This window comes from Phocoena sinus, chromosome 8, assembly GCF_008692025.1.
Source record: "Phocoena sinus isolate mPhoSin1 chromosome 8, mPhoSin1.pri, whole genome shotgun sequence".
In the NCBI taxonomy this organism is placed as follows: domain Eukaryota; kingdom Metazoa; phylum Chordata; class Mammalia; order Artiodactyla; family Phocoenidae; genus Phocoena; species Phocoena sinus.
Window position 1 is genome coordinate 4,015,682 of NC_045770.1, and position 23,934 is coordinate 4,039,615.

General features: G+C 58.6%; 1 protein-coding gene across 1 annotated transcript; it reads left to right on the forward strand.

Moving 5' to 3' along the window:
• The first annotated feature begins 462 nt into the window (after nt 1-462).
• On the forward strand, nt 463-22,349 carry ADAMTS8 (ADAM metallopeptidase with thrombospondin type 1 motif 8). The gene is given in 10 exon segments (XM_032640990.1): nt 463-1,597; nt 9,032-9,271; nt 10,070-10,205; nt 10,740-10,907; nt 11,674-11,975; nt 13,962-14,145; nt 16,498-16,653; nt 16,656-16,669; nt 16,794-16,969; nt 18,915-22,349. Coding segments are annotated over 10 exon segments (2,994 nt in total). The 5' UTR covers nt 463-550; the 3' UTR covers nt 19,486-22,349.
• The last annotated feature ends 1,585 nt before the right edge of the window (nt 22,350-23,934 follow it).

The window sequence follows — 23,934 nt, forward strand, 5'->3', positions numbered from 1 at the left end:
CCAGACCAGGCAGTCACAAAGTCCTTGGCTGCCTTAACCAGGTGGTATTGCTTGCCCCGATCCACAGCTTGGGGTGAAAACACCAAGTGCAGAGTGACTTTAATATGACCTTTCTCGCCTCTCTCTTTTGCTTTACAGTGAAAAGCTCTGGAACCTTCTCTGGAGATCTCTCTTCTGCATAGTCGGATCCCCGAAGTGACACTGTCGCTGGGACCGGTGTGAGGGTCTCCTGGGGTATATGTCCCGGGCACTTGGCCTCAGAGGAGGGAGCGACTGGGGTCTCCCCAAGGCCGCTGGTTGAGGGGCCTGTCCAGCACTGGAGGAGTTAATGTGGGAGCGCGTAAGCGCAGGGGAAAAAGTTGGAGTTGACACTTAAAGGGGGGCGGGGGGGGCGGGGGGGGGCGGGGGAGCGAGCCCCGCTGACTCCTGATTGGTTTTACATTTCATCCAAATTTTTTTTCTCTCCTCTCTCGCTCCCTCTTTTCAGTTTCTCTCTCTGATCCCAGGGGAGGGGAAACGGGAATAGTGAGAGATCAAAAATAAACCTCTTATGTCAAAGCCGGGAAGGAAGTATAAATACGAAGGGCTCGGCAGCCCACTCGGTGCTTCCCGGGGTGGGGAGAAGGCAGGGGCGGAGGACGCGCACGCGGCCGGGGCGCCAGTTGCTCGCGATCGGCTGGGCGGGAGGGCGCGGGAGCAGCGGCAGCGCCGCCAGCCGGAGGGGCCGCCCGGGAACCGCCGCCGCCAGGCGCCCACGGGCCACGCGGCCGGCCAGCCGCCCGAGCTCCTGCCCGCGGGGACAGCGGCCGGGCCGCCAGCACCTGCCCGCGCCGGGCCCGCTTCCTCCATCGCCCGCGCCGCAGCCGCAGCCCCCATGCCCCGCGCCGCCCCCCGGTGGCCGCCGCTCCTGCTGCTGCTGCTGCTGCTGCCGCCGCCGCCGCCGCCGCCGCTCGCCCGCGGCGCCCCGGCCAGGCCTGGAGGCGGGGGGCCGGCCTCGGCGCTGGTGGTGCCCACGCGGTTGCCGGGCGGCGCGGGCGAGCTCGCGCTCCACCTGTCCGCCTTCGGCCGCGACTTCGAGCTGCGCCTGGCGCCCGACGCCAGCTTCCTGGCGCCCGAGTTCAAGGTCGAGCGCCTCGGGGGCTCCGGCGGGGCGGCCGGGGGCGAGCAGGAGCTGCGCAGCTGCTTCTTCTCGGGCACGGTGAACGGGGAGCCCGAGTCGCTGGCGGCCGTCAGCCTGTGCCGCGGGCTGAGCGGCTCCTTCCTGCTGGACGGCGAGGAGTTCACCATCCAGCCTCAGGGCGCGGGGGGCTCCTTGCACCAGCCGCACCGCCTGCAGCGCTGGGGGCCCGGGCGCGCAGCCGCCGCCCAAGCCCAGCCCTTGCCGGGAGCGCCCGAGTGGGAGGCGGAGAAGGGAGAGGGTCGGAGGCAGGAGGACGACGAGCAGGGCAAAGACGAGGAGGCAGAAGGCGCCAGCGAGCCGCCGCCGACCCTGGGGGCCACAAGTAGGACCAAGCGGTTTGTGTCTGAGGCTCGCTTCGTGGAAACGCTGCTGGTGGCCGATGCGTCCATGGCTGCTTTCTACGGAGCCGACCTGCAGGTAGGACTCGCTGTGCCCGGAGACGCCGGTCACCTCCCAGAGTCTCCAAATTCTTCCCTTTCCGTCCCGCTGAGAAAACCCTTCCCGTTCCTCACCCCAGACAAGGTTCTTTCCTTTCTGAGAAAGCCCAGTAACTCCTTTCCTGACCCCTGACACCTGGGCTACCTCCAGCTCCTCCCATGCGTCCCTTCCAACTTAGAGGGCGGGTCCTGGGCTTCCTCCTCCCTGCTCACCCCCCTCCCTCACATCCTGAACTGAAAGTGGGTTTTAAAGCCCCCCCCCCCCCCGCCGCCCCAGACACCTGCCCCTCCCAACAGACATGATAAGTGAACATCTGGGGAGAACCTCCACCCCACCCCCACCTCTCCGCCCTCTGCTGTCTCCAGACCTGGGAGGCTCCCAGGGAGAGGCAGCTGGGATGGAAAGATTCCCTTTGCCTACAGAACTGAGGCTGCCATAAGTAAAAGACATTGTTTGCAGGGAGTTGAACCTGGAAAGGGGCTGCCCAACTTCTGTGTGCCCAGCTGGTTCTGATCAGGGGCACGGACACCTTGCCAACCTGGCGCTCAGCCCTGGCAGAACTTGGCAGTGCCGGCATCAGCACAACAAGGGAGGGGAACAGAATTTCTGCCTGGGGGCTCAGCCCAGGAAACCGAAGCTTCAGTGGAAAAGGGAAGGAGAAGGGGGTGGGGATCTGAACTCCTCTGGTGAATGTTCCTGGTGGAGCCAGAACTATCCTTGGTCCGCCCGAGCTGCTCTCTGCCCAGACACAGCTCTCTACGGAGCTGGGACAGGAAAGCTGATTCCAGGGGACAGCTCCTGTAGCCAGGCCATTTCCCACTAGATTCCAGGATGGTGCAGAATCAGCAGGAGGTGTATGTGTCACCCTACACCCCAACACCTCGTGAAGTGGAAGGGTTCCAGGAGAGGCTGCGCTTTCTCCTCCCTGGGGGAGCGCAGAACCAGAGACGTGCGCGGTGGAGAAGAACTGACCTGCCCAGCGGTCACAGTTTCCTGAAAAAGGCACCTTGGCCACTGCTGCAGCTCAGTTGCTGCCTTTTCGGTGATGGTAGTCTTGGCTGGGACCCTATCCTAGGCTCAGCCTGTGCCCAGCTGTTGCGGGCACCTAGTGCTTTGGCATTCCCTATGCAGCACAGTCTAGACGCGGTGCAGCCGGCCCTCCAGCTTCTCGCCCCAGCTTTCTCACTCTGCAGTCACTGGGAAATGCATTCTAGATGGAAGGGTGGGAAGAGCTGGCCGCTCCCCTGGCTGCTGCTGGGCTGTTAAGGCCCCGCGGGCTCCGTGTGCGCTGAGCTCGGGGAGGCGGCTTGGAGCCGTCAGTGCGGTCTGCCCCCGGGACTGTGGGTCTGCACTGACTGAGTATCTGCTTCCCTGCCTTCCATGAGAGCAGGGGGAGGCACCAGCCGCCTTCCCTGACTCCTTTCCGCAAGCAAGTCCTCCAGAGGGCGGCAGGGCGGTGGGCTTCTCCCATCTCGGGTGAGGATGGCTACTCCAGCGACCAGGGGCTCCATCAGAAAGCACATTCACCGCAAACCCAGAGCTGAGGGGCTCAGCCCCTCCCACGCACGACTCCTTTCTGACGGCTGCCTGAGAACCAGGAGGTAGAAAAGCCAACAAGAACACGGAGCAGCAGCAGAAAGAGAAATCTGCCTTTCTGTCTTCAGAGCCACAATGTCCTCCCTGACGTTTTCCTACCATCTCACTCTGAGCTCAGCGCCCAGACACTTCAGATGCTGTGTGTTTGCCTCCAGCAGCAGCTCCAGGAGGTCAGAGCCATCTGAAAGCAGACGTGATTGCTGCGGCCAGGGCTCCCAAGCCACGGAAGCCGGGGACTGGGCTGGGTTCTGCCCAGGTCTGCTGCACCAGACAAGTTGACTTGCTCTTTGCAGAGCCACCCAGGAGCACTTCCACCCTCGTATGACCCCTGGCTGGGTGACGCAGAGCACGCTTGCCCCCTCTGTTCCCCCTGCACACACACAGGTTTCTGGACCACTCACAGACTGGCACCTCTGCAGCAGCCGGCTCCCTCGGGCCCGGAGAGCGCGTCGCAATAGGCATCGGGCACCTTGAAGACTGAGGTCCTCTCCCTGGGCGGGCGGGGGGCTCCCTCTCTCCTTGGGGCCAGCCCTGCCGCCTCCGCCTCGGTCTCATCACGTCACTGCCTGCATCCCGCTGTCGCCGCGCTGGGGTGGGGCAGGGGCCGAGACACAGCGGTCTCTATGACTGGCCCCTGGCCCTCTGCTCCGACCGCTCACAGGCTATGGAGGTGCCACAGAGCAGACCTGAACTTCTCAGCTCCATTGCCTGGGCTTCCTGGCTCGGCCAAGACAGGAGTGGATGTCAAGGGCCGGTTCCCCACGACCTTGCCTGCCCAGACCCACCTCCCCAAATGGAGCCTAGTTCTTTACAAGTAACTCTCCGAGGGGCCTCCTGGAGACTACATTCACACGGACGGAAAAAGCTTCGGGGTGTCCCGGCAGCGGGGGTGTGTGAGGAGGGTGAAGAGCGCCTTCCCCTCACCTGTGAAGCGGGGCGCCTGCACTAGGTAATCGACTCTAGCCCAAACGTCGACGAGGCTGCTTCGTGGTGAGTCTTCTGGAAAGTTCAGCACCACGTGGAGAAGCCGAGTGCTCAACCTGCAGAGTGGCTTCCACGCACCACCTGGGTGGAAGTGCCTGTGAAGGGGCAGAGGAAGAAAGGCCAGCTCTCACAGCACCCGGGTGCGGTGCTGCTTCACTGAGCCGTGCCGTCTCCTGAGCACCTGGAGGGTGTGAGGCCCTGGCTCCCCCGACGTCATCCACGCTGTGGGACTGGGTCACTGAACCCAGCAGCCCAAAGACGTCCAGCCGCAGTGGGAGGCCCGGTCCTGAGAAGGAACCGCCTTCGAGGCCAAGAGAAAGAATCATCCGCGCGCAAGGCTGATCTCACTGCTAAGCGACAGGGGAGCCTTCCGGACTCTGTACACTTGAGTTCAGTCAATCCCTTGACAGGAGGGGCCCTGTCTCCCACCTTCTTCTCTGGTTTCAGAGTTAAGGAGCTCAGACAAAGGGGGTGTCCTGAAAGGAGGGACCACCTCGGAAGAGACCGTTAACTCTGTCTGCATCCGGCCGCAGCTAATTGTCCCCTGGATGAAACTGGAGCAGGAGAGGGGCGTGTGGGGACCGTGCTGCGCCCCAGGGCTGGTCTGGGAAGCTGTCCTTCCAGGGCAGCGGCTGCAGGCTGAGCTTCTGAACTCGCTGCTGAGCAGGGAGGGCCCCCAGAGGAGACCAGAGGAGTCCCAAGGTTCAGGCTACTAGCAGGTGGTTTCCGGGAAGGGCCAAGTCACAGCCGTTTCGTCTCCCCTTGCGCTTGCCCCCTGGGGAAATGTCTCCCCAGCCAGCCCTAATACCCGAAGTGGCCAAGTACCCCGGCTTGCCCGGCACAGCCTCCATCTAGGCCTGTTCGTTCTGGCATAATTATTAATCGTCTCAGCTTTCACTCTGAAAAGTGTCCTGTTTTGGATAATAACAGAAGCAGACACATGCCCGAATCTCCACAGGCCACGTTATATGCATGTGAAGTATGTTCCCCCACTGGCAGCAGACCAAGTCTTCTCCATCCCTTTGGTCTGCTGCCGTCAGAATGATGGACGCTGTGAAGTATTTCCCAAAGAGAAGGCCCTAGTATTCAACGGTCTTTGATTCGCCACTTCCCCCTCCACGCCGAGGGGGGCGGCGGGGGGACTTGGGCAGAGACAACGTCAGGGGCACCCTGGCTGGCTGGCTGGCACGCTTTGTCCGGGCTGTGCTGCAGTTTCCCTTGCAGCAGCAAAGAGGGTGGCAGTCAGTGCCGTGATGAAGAGCATAGACTTTGACAGGAAATAGACGTGAGTGGCCTTGAGCGAGTCACCCATTTCTCTGTACCTCGATTTCCTCACCAGCCTGACAGGCACAGTTATACCAATGTCCCGGCAGTGTCTGGAGGAGATGGTAAAACACGGAAGGCACCTGACCCAGAGCCTGGCACATAGTAGGTGCTCGGCGAAGCGTGGCTGGCGCTAGAGTTGCCTTGGTGATGCATTTGTCAGAGCAGGAGGGCAGGGCAGTCCCACGCCGTCAGAGCCAGCCAGCGCTGTGCCAGCTGTGCTGTCGCACGCAGCACAGGACCTGCCTCTCAGCCTCTGCTCTGCCTGGACTGTGTCCACTGGGCCCCTTGTGGTGCTGAAAACTGCGTGCTTCGGCGACGTGGCCTTGCCCCTCACTGCTTGGAGGACGAGGACGGATGAAGGACATCTGTGCAGGACCCTGTCTTTTCTCCATCTCTTCTTTCCTCTCCCTTTGCTTCTCCCTCCTCCCCAGCAGTCTCAGGCCCCAGAGAGATGCCAGAAGGGAGAGTGATGGCCCCGTTGCGGAGGCCACAGAGTTTCCACGTTACCACCCCTCCTCTCCCTGCCTCTCCCAGGCGTGCTGCGAGGAGAGCGCTGGGCCCACAGCGTCAGGGATGACGCTCTGAAGTGACGCTGCTGGAAGTGTGTTTGGCCTGGGCCCAGCCTTCGCCAGACTCCCGCCATGGCTGGCCTTGGCTGCACGGGAGGGAGCTCCGGGGGAGGAATCTCCTTGTTTGTGTCTCAGAGAATCAGAGGGCTATGTCCCAGCCTAGCTGGCGGAGTGTCGTTTTGCTCCTCCAGGTCCTGGGGGTGCCAATGGAGAAGGAGGCCCCCTGAAAAGTGCCCACCTTTCCCTAAGGAGACCCAAGGGCAGGAGATCCCCGGGCCATTCCAGAGTCGGGTTGTGTGACCACCCCGGCCCAGCTGGCCCTGGGCTCTGACCTACCCGACCTGGCTGTGGGGAGGTTGTCTGCTGGGGGCCCCGCTGCAGCCCGCAGCCCGCACCCACGTGGTGCACAGGGAGGTATAAATCGACAGGGCGCGGTAGAGCAAGCCAGCTAACCTTCTCCTTGACTGGCTCCTGGGCCCATTCTCTGTGGGACTGGAAGTCAGGCCTGCCCTTTTGGACCAGGAAATGGACTGAGAAGCGGGGGCTCACACACTCACGGCTGCCCACCCGCCCAGGCCCAGTGGCCCTTCCCCCAGGGCGCTGTCAGATGCACAGGGAGCCGGGCCACCGTTCCTCAGAGGAGCTGATGGTGGCAGGGCATCCCGTCCCCAAAAGTGCAGTGAGGCAAGACAGAAGGGGAGGTGAGCCAGACCAGGACTGGGGACTTGAACAGAAACTCTGGCGCACACAGTCCTGGCAGCCCTCTTGCGATGGGAATTATCTTCTGAGAAAGCAGCCAGAAGGACCTTCAAATGTCCTCCCGTCTAACCCACCTCCTGGAAGGGAAATGGCTCTCAAGCCAGCTCGGCCCCCTAGTTGTTACTCGGAGTCGGGAGAAGATGCCGTGAGCTGCCTGAACTCAAGCAAGGAGACCCCAAGAACCTCGGTGTCGGGATGTGCGCCCGTGCCGGCCTTTGTGCAGCAGTCTGTACGTGTGCACCTCTGGTTTTCGTCGGGGACGCGCCCATCGCATGCTCTCTGCTAGTCTGACCAGGCAGCTTGGGAACCAGACCCTTCCGAAACCTTAGGTCTTCAGTTCCTCATTCTGAGCCTTCGGGGACTGCTTCGGAGCATCTGGCATCTCTCATCTTCACACCTTCTTTGTAAGACATCAGCTCCCCAGTTATGAAATTGTGAAGGTGGGACTGAAAGGAAGGCCTCCTGTGAGGAGAGTTTCAGGTTGTCTCGGAAGAAGTTCCCGGAGTTGGCCCCTGGTCCTTCCTGGGGTAGGAGGCCCCGGACGCAGCAGAGGCCTGGAGGAAGTAACCCCAGCAAAAGCTGCCGCTCCTCAGCCCTCGCCCCCAGTTGCATACTGATGTAATTGCTTGTTTCCCTCAGGAATCCGACTCCAGGGGCTGGTGCCAAGTTTCAGCTTTGCTGATAAGATGTTTACATCAGCCTAAACATAGCTGGAGTGCTTGACACACTAAGTAACCTGCCAACCCCTGTTTGTAGGGCTTAACTTACAAAATATCTGGCTGGTCGCCTGCGAGGTGAACAGACAGATCCCATTCACAAACAGTGGGATTCGTCTAGAACTCCCACACATGGCCTCAGCCCATGGAATGTCCGTCTCTAGCCCTTCACCCTCCTTTCCTTCCTTCTTCTCCCACCTTCCAGAACACAGGAGGGAAGAAAGAGAGGCCACAGGAGGTGGTGCCCTAGGGAGCAGGGAGGAGGGCTGGCTGGAGGCCTGAAGGCCTGTGTGCCTCTGCCCCATTCGTCTCCTGTTCTGCAAAGTCATCCAAGAGGACTCCCTTCTGGAGGCCCTGGAGGCAGAAGAGTGAGCCCCATCTGGCCTCCCCCAAAGCCTTGGGAGCAGGTGGCAGCCCAAGGTTGGGGCAGAGGCCAAGCACCGATGTCAACTCCTTCAGCTGGCCTTGGTGGGACCGGAAGCAGTGGGAGGCTGAGCGCCTGGGTCTCAGCGACCCACCCGATTCTCTCCCACCCCAGGCAGAGGGGAATAAACCCTCTGGGCTGTCCAGGCAGAAGCCAGGAGGCCAAGCCCTGGGAGACTTACTGAGAAGAGTGTAGACCTCAGAGACAGACGCGCTTGGGCTGGCACTCCGGCTTTAAGAGCTGCGCGGCTGTAGACAAGTTATTTAACTTGCGAGAACTTCCACTTCCTCGTTCGTGAAATGGGGATGACAATCCCTACTTCCCAGAGTTTTTGTGAGCATTTAATGAGGTGACACGTGTACCGTCTGTGACTGGTGCAGAGGAGCTATTGTTAGGAGTGGTCAACAGAGCAAAGTTTTCCCATCCTGAAGAGTAGGGGTTGCCCCAGCAGACATCAGGAAAATTCTCGCCGGATTTTAACCTTGAGCGCTCAGATAATTGCTTCTGGGCCGAGGACGGAGAGGGAATGCGTGGCTGCCAGGGAGATGGTTGGTGTCAGGGTTAAGGTAGAATAACCAGTGCAGTCCACTAGAAGAACTTTCTGTGATGATGGAAATGTTCTGTCTGCTCAGTCCGATGCAGTAGCCACGAGCCATTCACGGCCGTTGGTGCTCTTGAAATGTGGCCAGTGTGGCAGAGGAGCTAGGATTTTAACTTTATTGAATTTTAATGGATTTAGACGTCCGTGGCCACATGTGGCTGGTCAGGATGTTAAACACTTAAGCTTTGGAGCCAGGTGTTCTGGGTTCACACGCTGGTTGACACACTAGCTCTGGGACCTTGGGCCACCTACTGAGCCGTGATTTTCTTATATGTACAGTGAAGGGAAGTGAGGCCAGGGCCTGGGGGGTTTGGGGAGCCTTCACCGAGGTGCTGTGTACCGATGCCCAGCACACAGGGTGCATCAACTCGGCGTGACGGCAGGGGCGGGCGGCGGCCAGGAGACTTACCCCTCCGTCTCCACCCCTCCTTCCTGCAGAACCACGTCCTGACGCTGATGTCTGTGGCGGCCCACATCTACAAGCACCCCAGCATCAGGAACTCCATCAACCTGATGGTGGTGAAGGTGCTGATCGTGGAGGATGAGAGATGGGGCCCCGAGGTGTCCGACAACGGCGGGCTGACACTACGCAACTTCTGCCGCTGGCAGCGGCGCTTCAACCAGCCCAGCGACCGGCACCCCGAGCACTTTGACACGGCCATCCTGCTCACCAGACAGGTCCGCGGGGCCCTGGGAACCGGGGGCGGGGTGGGAGGGCGCGCCGAGGGGGCCACGGCCGCCCAGACACGGGGACCGGCCCCCTGCCGGCCCCAGCTAGACACCAGGAGCCTCGGGCGTGGACAAGAAGGGGAGGTCACGAGGACATGTATGAGGTATTTGCGAGGGAAGGAGAGGAATTCGTGGGGGCTCTGCTCCAGAACTTTGTGAGCAGCTGTCTGCTGAGGTCATAACGAGAGGAAACGGGCTCAAACTGCCCGGAGAGTGACGTGGAGCTGGAGCTAAGACAGGAGGTCCAGCTGCAGCGGGGGTTAAAGGCGGTGGAGGTAACCGGGGGTCCCCTCAAGATTTCCCCAACGGCAGGAGGCCTGCCCATCTCCCTGGTGTGGTTTAAACAGATGGCTTCCTGAAGGCCAGCAAGTGTGATCACGTGGGGAGACCCTGCTCACCCCCCAGGCCGCACGCACAACCCCAAGGCGAGTGCTGCGTTTTTTAGCCCCACTTTATAGCTGGGGAAAGCGAGGCACAGAGCTGCCGCCCCGTGGCAGCGCCCGCAGTCAGGCCCCGGCCACCTCGCTGTGGGGTCCACACCCTTAACCACCGCCAGGCTATCCCACCTCCCGGGACAAGCTTTCTGAGTCTCCGGCAGCCCGAGGACACGCCGACACAGAAGGAGAAATGGCCTTTGGGGAGAAACAGGGATTTGGCTTAAAACGTGTCCTGCGTCTCCGGAGGTGCAGGAATGGGAAGGGTTTCCGTCCTGTGTCTGTCCTCACGTCCCGCTCTCTCCACGAGCAGAACTTCTGCGGGAAGGAGGGCTTGTGTGACACCCTGGGCGTGGCGGACATTGGCACCATCTGTGACCCCAGCAAGAGCTGCTCCGTGATCGAGGACGAGGGCCTGCAGGCGGCCTACACTCTGGCCCACGAGCTCGGTAAGGCTCGCCACGCCAGAGGCCTGGGCTGCTGGACCAGGTGGGAGGACCGGCCCTCCCGAGTCCAGCCAGCGAGGCCCCCCCAGGACCCTGCCGCCTCTCGGGGCCACCCCTCCTCGTTCCGGCAGGGTGACTCCGCCCTCGTGCTGTCTCCACCCCCGCCCTGAGCACGGGGCCATCCTCGGAGGTCACCAGGGAAATGCCAGCGCTCGGGTAGAGCCGTGGGGCCGCATCCCGGCTAAGCAGTCAGGATTCTGGAAGGTCAGCTACCGAATGACTGACACGAGTGTGAATCCGCACAGGCCCCGGCAGAAAATAAAGGAACCCCGGTGTTCCTGGAGCTCTGAGCAAGCTTCCTGGGAGAGGAGAGGCAGGCAGGGTGGGCCGGGAAGAGTCTTTGAGGAATAAGTGCAGCGCCGTGGTGGTCCCTCGAGGAGCTGGCGCTGCGTAGGCCTTCAGAGGCCCTCTGCCCCCTGGGCGGACGGCTGAGGGCAGTGGTGACGCTGGGTGGACCGCGGGTCTCGTCCTCCCCAGGGCACGTCCTCAGCATGCCCCACGACGACTCCAAGCCCTGTGCTCGGCTCTTCGGGCCCCTGAGCAAGCACCACATGATGGCGCCCCTCTTCGTCCACCTGAACGAGACGCTGCCCTGGTCCCCCTGCAGCGCCATGTACCTCACGGAGCTCCTGGACGGCGGGCACGGTAGGTCCCCCAGGCTCCTCCCCGGCCAGCAGCCGGCACCTGCAGCGCAGACGTCTCGGCCTGGGGGAGACTCAGGAGCTGTGTCCCCGCCACTCCGCTGGGCTCAGTGCTCTGACCACTCCACAGAGCATGCCCTTCCTTGGCCCAGCTTCCAGCAGCCCCTTTAGATTAACCCACAGGGCAGGTGGAAGGAGTCTGAGAAGATCTGTCTGGAGGAGGTGGGCTCGAACAGAGCTCGAAGGAATGGAAGAATTTTTGTCGTGCAGAGGGGAGAAGGGAGCTTCTGGCTGGAGCGATAGATCACAGGGGTAGCGTGCAAATGGCAGAGAGGCAGGGAGCGCCCCGTGAGGGCAAGGAGTGGGGCGAGGTGCTTGGTGAAGACAGCCTGACTTGTTGAGTAGAGCAGTGAAAACACAACTGGTTCTTGATTCTTGATACAAAAATAATAGATTGTCCGACATCAATACTTTGGCTTTATTTCTCCTGGCCTGGTTTTTAAGAGTCCATTTACAACCGCAATTATACTGTGACCTAGGTTAGTGTTACGCTTAGCTGGCCTTCCCTCGGTAAACACGGAATGCGTATAAGATGTTCTGGATACCAAAAGAAACGCAACCCTTAAAACAAAAACTTGCTACTGATAGTCAAAACTCGGAGGAGCTTCTGTGGGTGACTGAGTGCTGACAGTTTGTAGGCGGAGGTCAAGGAGTCCTCGAGTGTGATTGGGGGGGGACCCCTCCTTCCTATTTCTCTGCTTCCTCCACAGGAGACTGTCTCCTGGACGCCCCTACCTCGGCCCTGCCTCTGCCCACAGGCCTCCCAGGCCGCAGGGCCCTCTACGAGCTGGACCAACAGTGCAAGCAGATCTTTGGGCTGGGCTTCCGCCACTGCCCCAACACCTCTGCTCAGGACATCTGTGCCCAGCTCTGGTGCCACATGGATGGCGCCGAGCCCCTTTGCCACACGAAGAATGGCAGCCTGCCCTGGGCGGACGGGACGCCTTGCGGGCCCGGGAGCCTCTGCTTGGATGGCAGCTGCCTGCCTGAGGAGGAAGTAGAGAAGCCCAAGGTGAGGGACGGCCACTGGGAGTGCGGGACAGGGAGGGGGAGGGCTGTTTCCAAGGAGGAAACCACACTTGAGAGCCATGAACTAAGAGACTTTGGGCCTAGGGGCAACTATGAGGAAAATCACTCACCTTTGGACAAAGCAAAGCATATTTATCTAAAGCCGAGAGGAGCTGTTCAAGACTGATGGATGACGTCAGCAGGGCTGCGGGCATTTGGGGGACTCCGCCTGTGGGGCTGCCGCGGAGTCGACTTGAAGGCCTGTGAGGCTTGGTGCTAGGTGTGGAACGCTCCAGCGCAAGGGCAGTCGTGGGCACGCAACAGACAGAAGCCGTTATGAATTCTATTATAAACAGGTAGCGTGACAGCAGAGGAGGGACATCCAGTCGAGAATGAGGGGAAGGTGTTCACATCCTACCCGTGTCGGAGCCGAATGCATAGCTAGGGGTCAGGAGGGTGACAGTAATTGTGGGAACTCCTTGCTCAAGGAGGAGGGAAGGAGGAGTCAGAGTCACCTCTGACCAGGCAGAGAAAACCTGGCAAAGACAAAAAGGCAATGCCAGTGAGAGTTTTTAAATGATTTGCTTCTCTGCCCTCTGCTCTTAATACATCCGAACTGTGAGGCTGATCACATTTCTCGGCGAGTCACTGAACCATCTGTGAAACAGCATCCACCGGGTTCGCAGCCTGGGCCCGGCCCAGCTCTGAATCACCAGGGTGGCCTGTGCGCTCACCCTCCTCAGGGCTGTCCTCGGGGGTGCCGCCGTTGCACTGAGGCCCGGGAGCCCGCGTGGGCGGGGACATCACATGCTTCTTCTAAGCCTGAGCCGGGACGGGGTCCACGGATTCATTCTCAGCCCCCTCCCAGCCCACACCCCGACACTGAGCTTCTCCCAACCCTGTCCTATAGCGCGCGCTTCACACGTTCCTGAGGGGAGAGGCAGGGAGGGAGCCCATCCAACCTCTCCCAGCACCACAGCCAAGCCCGGTACAGGGAAAGGTGGCCAGAAAACGATCACGGGATGGTACTTATCACCTATTTTTAAGGGGAAAAGACAGATCATACAATACTGTGTGTGTATATATATATATATATATATATATACATATATGTATGTATGTATATGACAGAATCATATCTGTGTAAAATAAAACCTGGCACCTTCATGATTCTAGAGTCAGAGCAAAGGTACAAAAGGATATTGATGAAAATCATATCAATCGTTTCATCTGGGTAGTGGTATCTTGTAAGCGTTACTTTCTTTTTTACACCTTTCTGTATTTTTCAGTTTTTATATGAGCACGTGTGACTTCTGCAACTTTTTAAACATTATTTTCATTTCGAAAACTTAACGAACCCACCCAAGGCAATGCCTTGCCCTCAGGGTCGGTTGTAAAGTTGGAAGCCACTCTAGTTTATTTCCCAGCACCATCCTACCCCTGGACCTGGCAGCTGGCAGACTCGTGGCCACACCTCCTAGAGCTTAGTCCTTTAGATCAGAACTTACCCGCCTCAGCACTGGTGGCATCTGGGCTGCGTGCGTCCCTGCTGAGGGAGGCTGTCGTGCTCGTGGCTGGATGTTTAGCAGCACCCTGCCCGCCACCCGCTCGAGGCCAGCAGCCTATGCCCTGCCCAGCTGGGACAACCGCAGGGTCTCCGAACACTGCCACGTGTCCCGGCCGATGGAGAGCCGCTGTGTTAGACCCAACCTTATTCCCGTAAAAGTGTTTCACGCAGCAACTCCTGTTGAGCACCTTACAAAGGGCAAGGCACTGTTGTAGACACCAGGGGGCCAGCCGCGAGCAAGGCCAGCACAGACCGTGATCGGGGAGCCGCGGCTGCACGGGCCACACAGCCCCTGCACAGGTGAATCAGGCAGTTTACCAAACTGCGTGCGCCAGGACGGGCGCAACTAGGTGAGGAGGTCACACCAAGAGCCGAGGCCTCCTGCCCTCTGCTCCCCACTCAGCGCAGCCTTGTGTGTTGCAGGCCGTGGTGGATGGAGGCTGGTCCCCGTGGGGACCCTGGGGAGAATGTTCACGGACCTGCGGAGGAGGAGTACAGTTTTCACACCGCGAGTGCGAGGACCCCGAGCCTCAGAACGGAGGGAGATACTGCCTGGGTCAGAGAGCCAAGTACCAATCGTGCCACACGGAGGAGTGCCCCCCTGATGGTAATCGCCACACCAGCCAGAGCAGCTGCTGTGTTGCCTGCAGCAGATCCCCAGAGGACTGCGGGGGTCTCCCGGACGCAGAGCTTTCCTGGGTGCAGACATAAATGGTTTAGAGCAGCCCCTGGCGACCCAGGACCGCTCTCCCTGTCCGGGGAGAGCCTGGCAAAGTCGAGGAGAGACACTGCCCTGGTCTTCCAAGATGCGGAGATGGAGGGCGTCACTCCCAACCAAACTTACTCATTAGAGCTGGGGGAGGGCTTTGCAGAGGGGCGAGTGTCTAGGATAACGTCTGAACCCTCGTCTGTATGCAGAATGGAGGCGTTTTCCAAAGCCAGGGTCAGAGCCAAACCTCCAGTATCTTTCCAGCCAACATCCAGCTCAGGGCGGAGGGAAGATTTCTGCATCTGACCCTAGCGCGCATTCCCCCTGAGAAGAGTTGCCCGTCTCCCCTTGGAGCGCGGTAACTGCCTGGCGGCCCCTTCTTGGGAAGCAGCCCCACCTCTGCCCTCTCCTGGGGACGTCCTCCCCAGTGCCTGCTGGAAAGCCCACACATTAACGCAGGGGCAGCAGACGGTGTGAGAGCAAGCCACCGCAGGTCTTTTCCCCACCATCCCATCCAGCTCCCCTTGTGCAGCCCCAGGAAGTATTGGCAGGCAGCAAACGACAAGCAGAGAGATGCGTCCAAGCGCAGAGGCGCACTGGCATCGGAATGGTGTCTAATGAGGGAATCTGGAGGCTCTGCAGTTTTGCAAGATGAGGAAGATCAGCAACGGCACGAAGCTCTAGAAACTCTGCCCTGGAACTGTGAGGGTCTGCCTGGCACAGGGGTGAAGCGTTCCTGGGGGAACGAGAGAGAGAAAGAGGGGAGGGGAATGAATGTAGGCATGAGGTAGACACGGACTATAGGCGATACCATGATTTCAGGTGCACCGGGACCAGCCATCTCAGTCAGTGAGTGTTTTGGTGCCTCTTGTGTGGATAGAACTGGAATAGGTGTTATAATGGCATAAGAAGCCTGTACTCTGTCCTCAGGGAACGTGCAGATCTTATTAGAGATCCAAACCCCTTTTACAGAGCAATGAAAGGTCAATCCGTGAGGCACAGACCCCAGACCGACAAGGAATCCAGAGCGAGGAGAGGCCTGGCCTGGCCGGAAGCTTCTTGGGGAGCCAGGGCTGAGACGGTGATGAAGCGCAGGAGGACGCGCTGCGATGGGGGCTAGGGTCCCCCCCAGGGCACAGCTGGGCAGAGTGGGCCAGCGTTTCCAGGCCAGCCAAGGGTGTGTAAAAGCTAAGATAGCCCCAGGAGGCTCTCTGTGCTGGCTGTCCTATCAGGTCACCGGGGAAGCTTTTCCAAACACAGAGGCCCAGACGCCTCAGGTGTCCTGACTCAGAATCTCAGGAGGAGTGCACGGCCACCTGGGATTTGAAGCTCCTCAGACCATGCAGATGTGCAGCTGGCGTGGAGAACCTCAGTAGTAAGAGCGGGTTTAACCTCAGGATTGTGGAAGGGAAAAACCCAGGTCTTAATTCAGACAGATTGTTCTGGAGGCAGCCTGCAGCAGGACGGGAGAGGAAGCAGGCTATGTGTCGGAGGCTGGGCACCAAGTCTCGCAGGAAACCGCAGGCCTTGGCTTGCGAGCAGTGGACCGAGATGCTGACAGTGGGAAGGAGACATTTAAAATCACAGATCTCCCTGAGTAGAGTACAGGACTTAATGACAGGCTGGAAATAGTGGATGTAGACGCGCAGATATTCAGAAGATACCAGGGTTCCAGTCTCAGGCTGGAATGTGGTAGCACCACCAAATGAAAACCAGCCAGTCCTTCATATGGAGAACCATATGGAGTTGGGCCTCGCTGCGCTGGGGGTAATTGCAGCATCTTACAAGTGGAGCTCCCCCAGAGAGACCCAGAATTACAGCAAGTGGGGTGGAGAGGCAAGGCCAGAGCTAGAGACGCAGATCTGGGAGCCTTTGGCCACATGTCCACGGAGGGCAAGATAAATCACGATCAGCAGGGGCCCAAAAACATAACTCCATGTGTCATTCCGTGCTTCCCCCGTCCCCACCTAAATTTACTCATCTGTAAAGCAGAATTAATATTCTCCCCAAACGGGAAGGTATTTTCCCCAGAAAGCCCAGCTGAGGCCGGCTGCTCCTTTCCTTGCCCCGTGAGTCAGGCCTTAGGTCGGTGTCTAGGAACGTTGGGCCCAGGTGACACTGGACCTGGGTCCTCGGGTTGGGTCAAGTCCGGGAGGAAGAAGGGTGCCTGGAATCTCGGCATTTCTCCCGTGGGGTCCTCCCTGCTTCAGCTCAGCCTGTTAGCTCCATGCCCTCTCGCCCTCATTTCAGGGAAAAGCTTCAGGGAGCAGCAGTGTGAGAAGTACAATGCCTACAATTACACGGACGTGGATGGGAACCTGCTGCAGTGGGTCCCCAAGTACGCAGGGGTGTCCCCCCGGGACCGCTGCAAGCTGTTCTGCCGAGCCCGGGGGCGGAGTGAGTTCAAGTGTTCGAAGCCAAGGTGAGGGTCCTTCTGGAACTCAGGTGCACAGGTGGGGAGGAAGGCCCCCTGGCCTGAGCCCAGGAGTGGGCGGCGTCAGTGCTCACTGGGCCCTCTGACCGCCCCCCTCCCTCCCCCACTGCAGGTGATCGACGGCACCCTGTGCGGGCCCGAGACTCTGGCCATCTGTGTCCGTGGCCAGTGTGTCAAGGCTGGCTGTGACCACGTGGTGGACTCGCCTAGGAAGCTGGACAAATGCGGCGTGTGCGGCGGCAAAGGCAACTCGTGCAGGAAGGTGTCCGGTTCCCTCAACCCCTCCAGGTGGGTCTCTCCAGAAGTTCTGTCCCTAGCTGCGCGAGCAGACTGGGCTTTGGGGTCACAGGGGCCTAAGTTTGAATTGTGGCTGCTACTCCATCCCCGTGGAGCACTGAGCCTCAGTTTCTTCATAAAACGCGGCATCCTCTCTATCTCAGAGTCGCTGTGGCAAGGCACGAGATGGGCAGAGCGCTTGGCCCGGGGTCTGGCCCGCAGAGATGACGGCTCTCAGGGCAGCCAGAGGCCACATGGATAGGGATGTATCTTCTATGAGTCAACTGGCAGTAGAGCTACACTGAGTAACCGGGACCTTTGCCAGAAAGCAGCTCTTCCAGGCCTGCTGTGGGAAGGACATTTCACCCTAATCTGGCGGGCCCTGCCCTTTCTGCAGGTGGATCTTCAGAAACGGGGGCCCACAGGGGGGTCTTGGCAGCCTCGGGGCTTCATGGATCTGAGAACTCCAGACGCTTTCTCACACCTTAAAGCCACACGTTCATAAAGCCCCTATATCTGTTCAAGTGCTTTCACTTCTGTGGGCTCGACGGATCCTAAAATACGTCTATTGGGGCCAAGACTGTTACTCCCCTTTTACAGACGAGGAAGCCAAGGCACAAAGAGATTACATGACTCTTCCAGGGTCACAGTGGTAGGTCATGGCGGCCAGAGGTGAGCCTAGGTTTGTCCATTCCTGGGCAGTTTTTTCCTGTCCCACACACACTTCCCGGGGAGGAAGGGCTAGGGCCTGCGGCCACACTGCGCCCCTAGCCGGCTCCCTCACTCTCTCTCCTCTCATCAGCCTCAGAAAACAGAATCCGCCTGTTTGGCAGACAACTCAGGAGTCTTTTCAAATTTAAACTCAAAGGATATAGGAAAAAGAAGCATGGGGTGTGGGACAGTCAGACATTGAGTCCCTTCCCAGAGCTCTCTCAGGCATTAGACATGGGGCCTGGGGTCCTTTCTCAGCTGCCCAGTGGGCGCGAGGCAAGGACAGCAAAGAGCAGTGGGCCTGTGCTCCTCAATCCTCCTCACTCCCCTCCCAGCCTACGAAGCCAAATACTTCCACCCCAAAAGAGAAGAATAAGAATTAAGGCTGGGCTTCCCCGGTGGCGCAGTGGTTGAGAGTCCGCCTGCCGATGCGGGGTACGCGGGTTCGTGCCCCGGTCCGGGAGGATCCCACATGCTGCGGAGCGGCTGGGCCCGTGAGCCACGGCCGCTGAGCCTGCGCATCCGGAGCCTGTGCTCCGCAACGGGAGAGGCCACGACAGTGAGAGGCCCACATACCGCAAAAAAAAAAAAAAAAGAATTAAGGTTTCTCCATCCCACATAAAGCCCCAGACCCACGATAAAGTTGAAACATTTTCCCCAAACAGCATCCCAGCACCCCAGACAGCCCCGCTCATGGTGCTGGGCACGCCCAGAAGAAGGCTCCTCAGGGCAGGCTGTGTTGCCCTGCGCCCTGCCCTAGAGCCACGATAACCAAATACCAGCAACTGATGGACTCTAAGAGGTGGCGTGAGGCGTCCGTCTGGTCAGCTTCTGGAATCGGTGTGTGGATCAGATTTTTCCACGTGGGTGTGAGCTCTGGATGAAAGTGGCCAAGCAAGGTTTACACCAGTGCAAGGCGCTGCACGTGCCTGAGACCTCTTTTCAGCCAAGAGCCCAGGTTTGGCAGCAACGGCCCAGCGTTCACCCCCTCTAGGCTGCCTTCCCCTCTGTGCTATTGTCGAGATCTAAACTCCAAACGTTTGAGATAGAGCTCCCCGGCCAAGCAAAAGTCCCGGTGTACCAAGTGTTCCCGTCGGCCTCCGCAGCTAATTTACTGGGCGCTTTGGGGCGACTACTTCCTTATTTGCTTGCAGACTTTTGTCTGCCCACCCCCAGTCCCTGCATGCTGACTTCCTGAGTACCGGGCTGGGGAGCCACGGGTCCTAAAGGTGTCTTCCTGTCATAGTTATGGCTACAATGACATCGTCACCATCCCAGCCGGCGCCACTAACATCGACGTGAAACAGCGGAGCCACCCAGGGATCCAGAACGACGGCAACTACCTGGCCTTGAAGACCGCCGACGGGCAGTACCTGCTCAACGGAAACCTGGCCATCTCCGCCGTGGAACAGGACATCCTGGTGAAGGGCACCATCCTCAAGTACAGCGGCTCCATCACCTCCCTGGAGCGGCTGCAGAGCTTCTGGCCGCTGCCTGAGCCCCTGACCGTGCAGCTCCTGACAGCCCCTGGGGAGCTCTTTCCCCCCAAAGTCAAGTATACCTTCTTTGTCCCTAATGACGTGAACTTCAGCATACAGAGCAGCAAAGAGAGAGCGACGACCAACGTCATCCAGCCCCTGCTCAACGCGCAGTGGGTCCTGGGAGACTGGTCTGAGTGCTCCAGCAGCTGCGGGGCCGGCTGGCAGCGGCGGGCGGTGGAGTGCCGTGACCCCAGAGGCCAGGCCTCCACCACCTGCGACGAGGCTCTGAAGCCTGAGGATGCCAAGCCGTGCGGAAGCCAGCCGTGCGCCCCGTGATCCGGCGGGCGGGGCCAGGCTTATGCTCATGGACTCGGGGCGCGGGGTGCAGACCAGGGTCACGCTACGGTGACCCCACGTCTGGGGGTGGCGTGGCCTGCCTACCCAGGCCCCCCACTGCTGCAGCTGGGCATGAATCCATGGGGGGAGGAGAGGAGAGGAGACAGACCACAGATGCTAATGTCTACTATCTAGTGGGTTGGACCTTGCTTGGGTTCAAGTAGAGGGCATAGGTTAAAAGGTAAGAGTGCTCTCACGGACCCAAAAAGAAAGACTCGGTCAGCCTGTTTGCAAAGGACTAACAAAGTTAAACGAAAAAAGTTATTTCTACTTGGTTCCCTCGTTGAATAATCTACCTCAGAGGGGAAAAAATTAGTCAAAGAGAGATGTGGAGTAGGGGTGGATGGTTGAGTGTCAAAGCAAGCACTGTAGCTGCACCCCGAACTCTCTTCAGAAATGACCAGGAGTGTCTTCAGTATTAAACCCATCGCCTGGAGGGCTGCGAATCGCAGGACTGCGGAGAGCCCCGTGTTCTCAGGCTCCCACCTGCAGGGGTGGATCCATTTCAAGTATTTATGCAAATGTGTCTCTGAACTAAAGTGTGATCTTGCGCCAGTGGGAGTGGTCTGATCTGGTTCGGTATTTCTTTGGAAAGAGCAGGGGACCCAGGGCCCAAGGACAGAGGCTAAAACTAGGTCGGCTCACCTTGAGCACAGCCAGGGAAGCTGGCACCTTGCCTGCACCTCTGAGGCCTCCCCCGAGTTCTCACGTCTGCTGAATCCAGGTCATTCAGGCAAGTCTTTATCTGCATAATCTAGACCAGTGGTTCTCAAACTTCAGTGGGCATTAGGGTCATCTAAAGGGCTGCTTGAAACACAGATGGCCGCGCCTCACCCCAGAGTTTCCGACTCAGCGGGTCAGGGGCCTGAGAATCCACATTTCTAACAAGTTCCCAGGTGACGTGGAGGCTGCTGGTTTGGGGACCGCACTTTGAGAACCACTGCTCTAGTGGAAACTTCCAGCTCTGAGGTAACAAAACGTTATTCTCGAGAAAGCCCATGCCACTCCACTCTGCATATGTCCTCATCCTCACATTTACATACTGACCAGGCAGAGATACAAGATTCTCCTCGCATCTGAGGAATGCTGCACCTGTTTCCAAGTAACATCATCTCAATGACCTCAGCTCCTTCTCTCCACGCCAAATGTCATTCCCAGCTCACAACTCTTTTGACCCAGGCAAGTTGCAACTGTCCCAATCATCCCTTTTACATAGCCTGACCTTCCCCACTTAGCCACCTGAAACCTGCCTGAGAGCCTCCCAAACCCCATCTTCCCTCCATGTCACCTCATCTCTTCCTGGTCAGATGAAGCCCCCAGCTCGACTTCCGTATGGTCTGGTGTAGAGGGAGCTCAGTCCTTGGTCATAGTGGGCGAGAAGGAACAGACGACATCAAGAAATGACATTCTAGGGGAAAGGAGGAGAATATCTAAATTTGCATCGTCCCTTTTCCTGTCACCATTGACCCCACCCCCCTTGTCCTTCCCTTTAGCTTTCTCTCAAGACCCCTTCAAGTAAAAAGTGGCCTGGGCAGAGAGGATGCTACATGGAGCCCTTGTGTAAATGAGGAAAAGGTGCCCGCTGGGAGGACTCGGGCCGCTGGGACACAGGCAGGGCAAACAGGCAGGGATTTCGGCCCGTACCGTGCCCTCAGCTGGTCGTCTTCTTGTGGTGCACACTCTACACGGTGGCCGTGGACACCGCTGACCACTTTTCCCCGACTGCCGGCTTTTAGTGAGTGGGAGGCTGGGCTTACCTAAGCATAAACAGTCACACACACACTGGCACGTTGCTGACGACCAGGAAAGCCAGATCTGTCCTTGCTGTGAACCAGCTTTACTGCGATGGATCGTATGTTCCTGCAACCCTTCATCTCCTTCCATTTCTCCCTCTCCCCCGGATAATCAAGGCCAGGTGTGTCCCCATTAACCACCCACGCCAGTCCAGCTGTGCCATACCTAGAGCCTCTGCATCGTTACCAGGCGCAGAGCTTGCCCTGGAGTTCAGCTGGCAGCTGGGCTGCTGATGTGCAAAGCAGAATGGAATCAGCTTGGCTCTTCCTTGCTGTGGTGGCCTCAGCGACGCTCACAGAATACGTACTTGTTTGTGTCTGGAAAACTCAACAGCTGCAGCTCAGGGACTCAGGAAACAGATCTGCCTACCAGAGAGAGACCACAGCCATCATTTCCCCAGGCTACCGCGACCACCCCTCTAGCCCAGAGAAGGGAAGGTTGCATTTCCTCTGCTGAGAGCTTGCATTTTCCAGCTAGAGTTCCTCTCAGAAACGGTAGTGGTGCCTCCTCGCGAAAGTCCACAAGGCCCTGACTCAGCAGGTAACTTGGTCATTCCTCTGGATCCTCCGAGCTTCCTGCCAGAAATATTTCAAAGGTGGTACGTTAGCATCGGAAGTCCATTTCCAACCTCTGTCCGCGAGACAAGTGAATCCGTGTCTGGGGTTTATTCTCTGCCCTTATTCTCCTGTAGCGGACCAGAGGGCTTTGTGAATTTACAAAAGCATGTTCCCCGGCCCGCTTTAGTAAACCACCCTTCTCTCCCAGGGGTGATGGGAATGTCTTCCCACCAGCTCCACACACCTTGCTCTCTGATGTCCACTAGCTTTAGATCCTTCGTGTTTGGGCATTTTAAGGCCAGTGGACCCTCTTAACTGAGGACTTTTCCTCCTTCCTAGCATCCAAACATTAGTTCTTCTTGCTTTCCCCTAGAGCCCTCTTCATTTTTACCAAGCCTTCCTACCACCAACCAAAACAAACAAATAAAACAAACAAAAAGGACAGGAACAAGAGGAATGTTCTTAAAGAATATTTGTCTTTTGCTTTGTTGTGATATCTCTGTGTGGTCCAGACAAATAGAGTGGCTTTGTCACAGCTTCACTCTCAGGCCTGTGAAGTGAGGTGGTACCTCTGCTGTGCGCCAGGCCTTCACACGCGGCCTGAGTCCCCCAGAGTCCGAGTCTCCCCTGGTCGCGGGGAAAGAGGCTCCCGAGCCCACAGCGATCTGGGCTCTGTATGCTATGCCTCAGATCTCCAAGCCCCTCCGGGAAGCAGCGGGGCACCCATGGCTGTTGGGGAATTAGGAATGGTTTGTCCGTAAGAGTGACCAGAAACATGGAATTTGCCAGAGGCTAGCGCTATCCTTGGATTTCCAGATTTCCAGATTTCTCCTGCCATAGTCGTGTTACTTCCTCTCGCCTCTAGGGTGAGTTGAAGCTAGATTACTAAGTACACGGCCAAAGTCAAACACGCGATGGGGTGAGCGCGACGAAGACTGTGACGACAGCATTTTAGGCCAAAGGCTAAGTCACCGTCTCGACACCTGTCCTCCTCCACCCAGGCTGTGCTCTGTGCGGAGTGGAGAGACGTGTATCCCCGGCAGCGCCCTCCTCCCCTAATTCCACCGTCGATTAGACACTCAGCCAGCCCAGGGTCCTGAGCAGGCACTGCCCGTGAGTCCTAGGACGGGAGAGAGGCAGTAGCACCCATGCCCGGGAGGCACGCAAACCGGGGTTCACTGCCTGTGGTGGCTTCGGCTGCAGGATGGCGTGTCTTTCTGAGAAAGGTCTCTCCTAGTACGGCACCTTTCCCCGTGGTCCTCTGCTGAGCTTGTAGCTTCGAGAAAGCTGCCCGCGGAATGTGAGAGAGAGAGAAGGCACACCAACCTAAGCTGCTGTTTTTGCTGGTTCAATCTAGGTAATCACTAGAGACGTACTGTGGTCAGATTGACCTTACATTCAAAACAGTTCTAAACAAAACGAAATAACTCGCAAAGGGAACTGGAAGTTGGAGCGCTGAGCGAGCAGGGCGGTTGGGTTGCGACCCCCCTGCTGCCCCTGCCTCGCGGGCACCACGTCAGCCCCTCCCAGGCACCTGTCTGCTCTTCAGGTCAACACTTCTTCCCAACGACCTGGCCAGGCGTATCAGAACAGGTGCGCCCCGTTACAGCTCTGTTCCTGCTTCTTCACATGAGGACCTTCTCTGATACTCCACTGGGGAGGTAGTGGGCCTTCCCGGCTAGTGTCACCTTCCCGGTAGTGTCAGCCAACCCACACCCCCCAAAACAAGACCCTGCTCAAGTATTGGGAAGAGAAAGATGAGACCCAGCGCAAAAGTAGAGCCTGAGCTGAGATGCTAGTGCTGGAAGAGAGGAACACAGGAGCCTTCAAACGCACCTGTCTCTTTTAGGACATACTTTCCCTCAGGCCTGGGGCTCAGCGACGAGAGACAGGAAAGTCCTGGCTAGTCTTCCAGCCCCACGAGCTGCCCAGCCTACCCCTGGCGAACACACAATTGCCCTAGGAAAGGAGAGAAGAGTCTTCCCCAGCCCTCACCGTTCCTCATTCCAAACAACTTGTAAAGTCCCACGGGCACTGG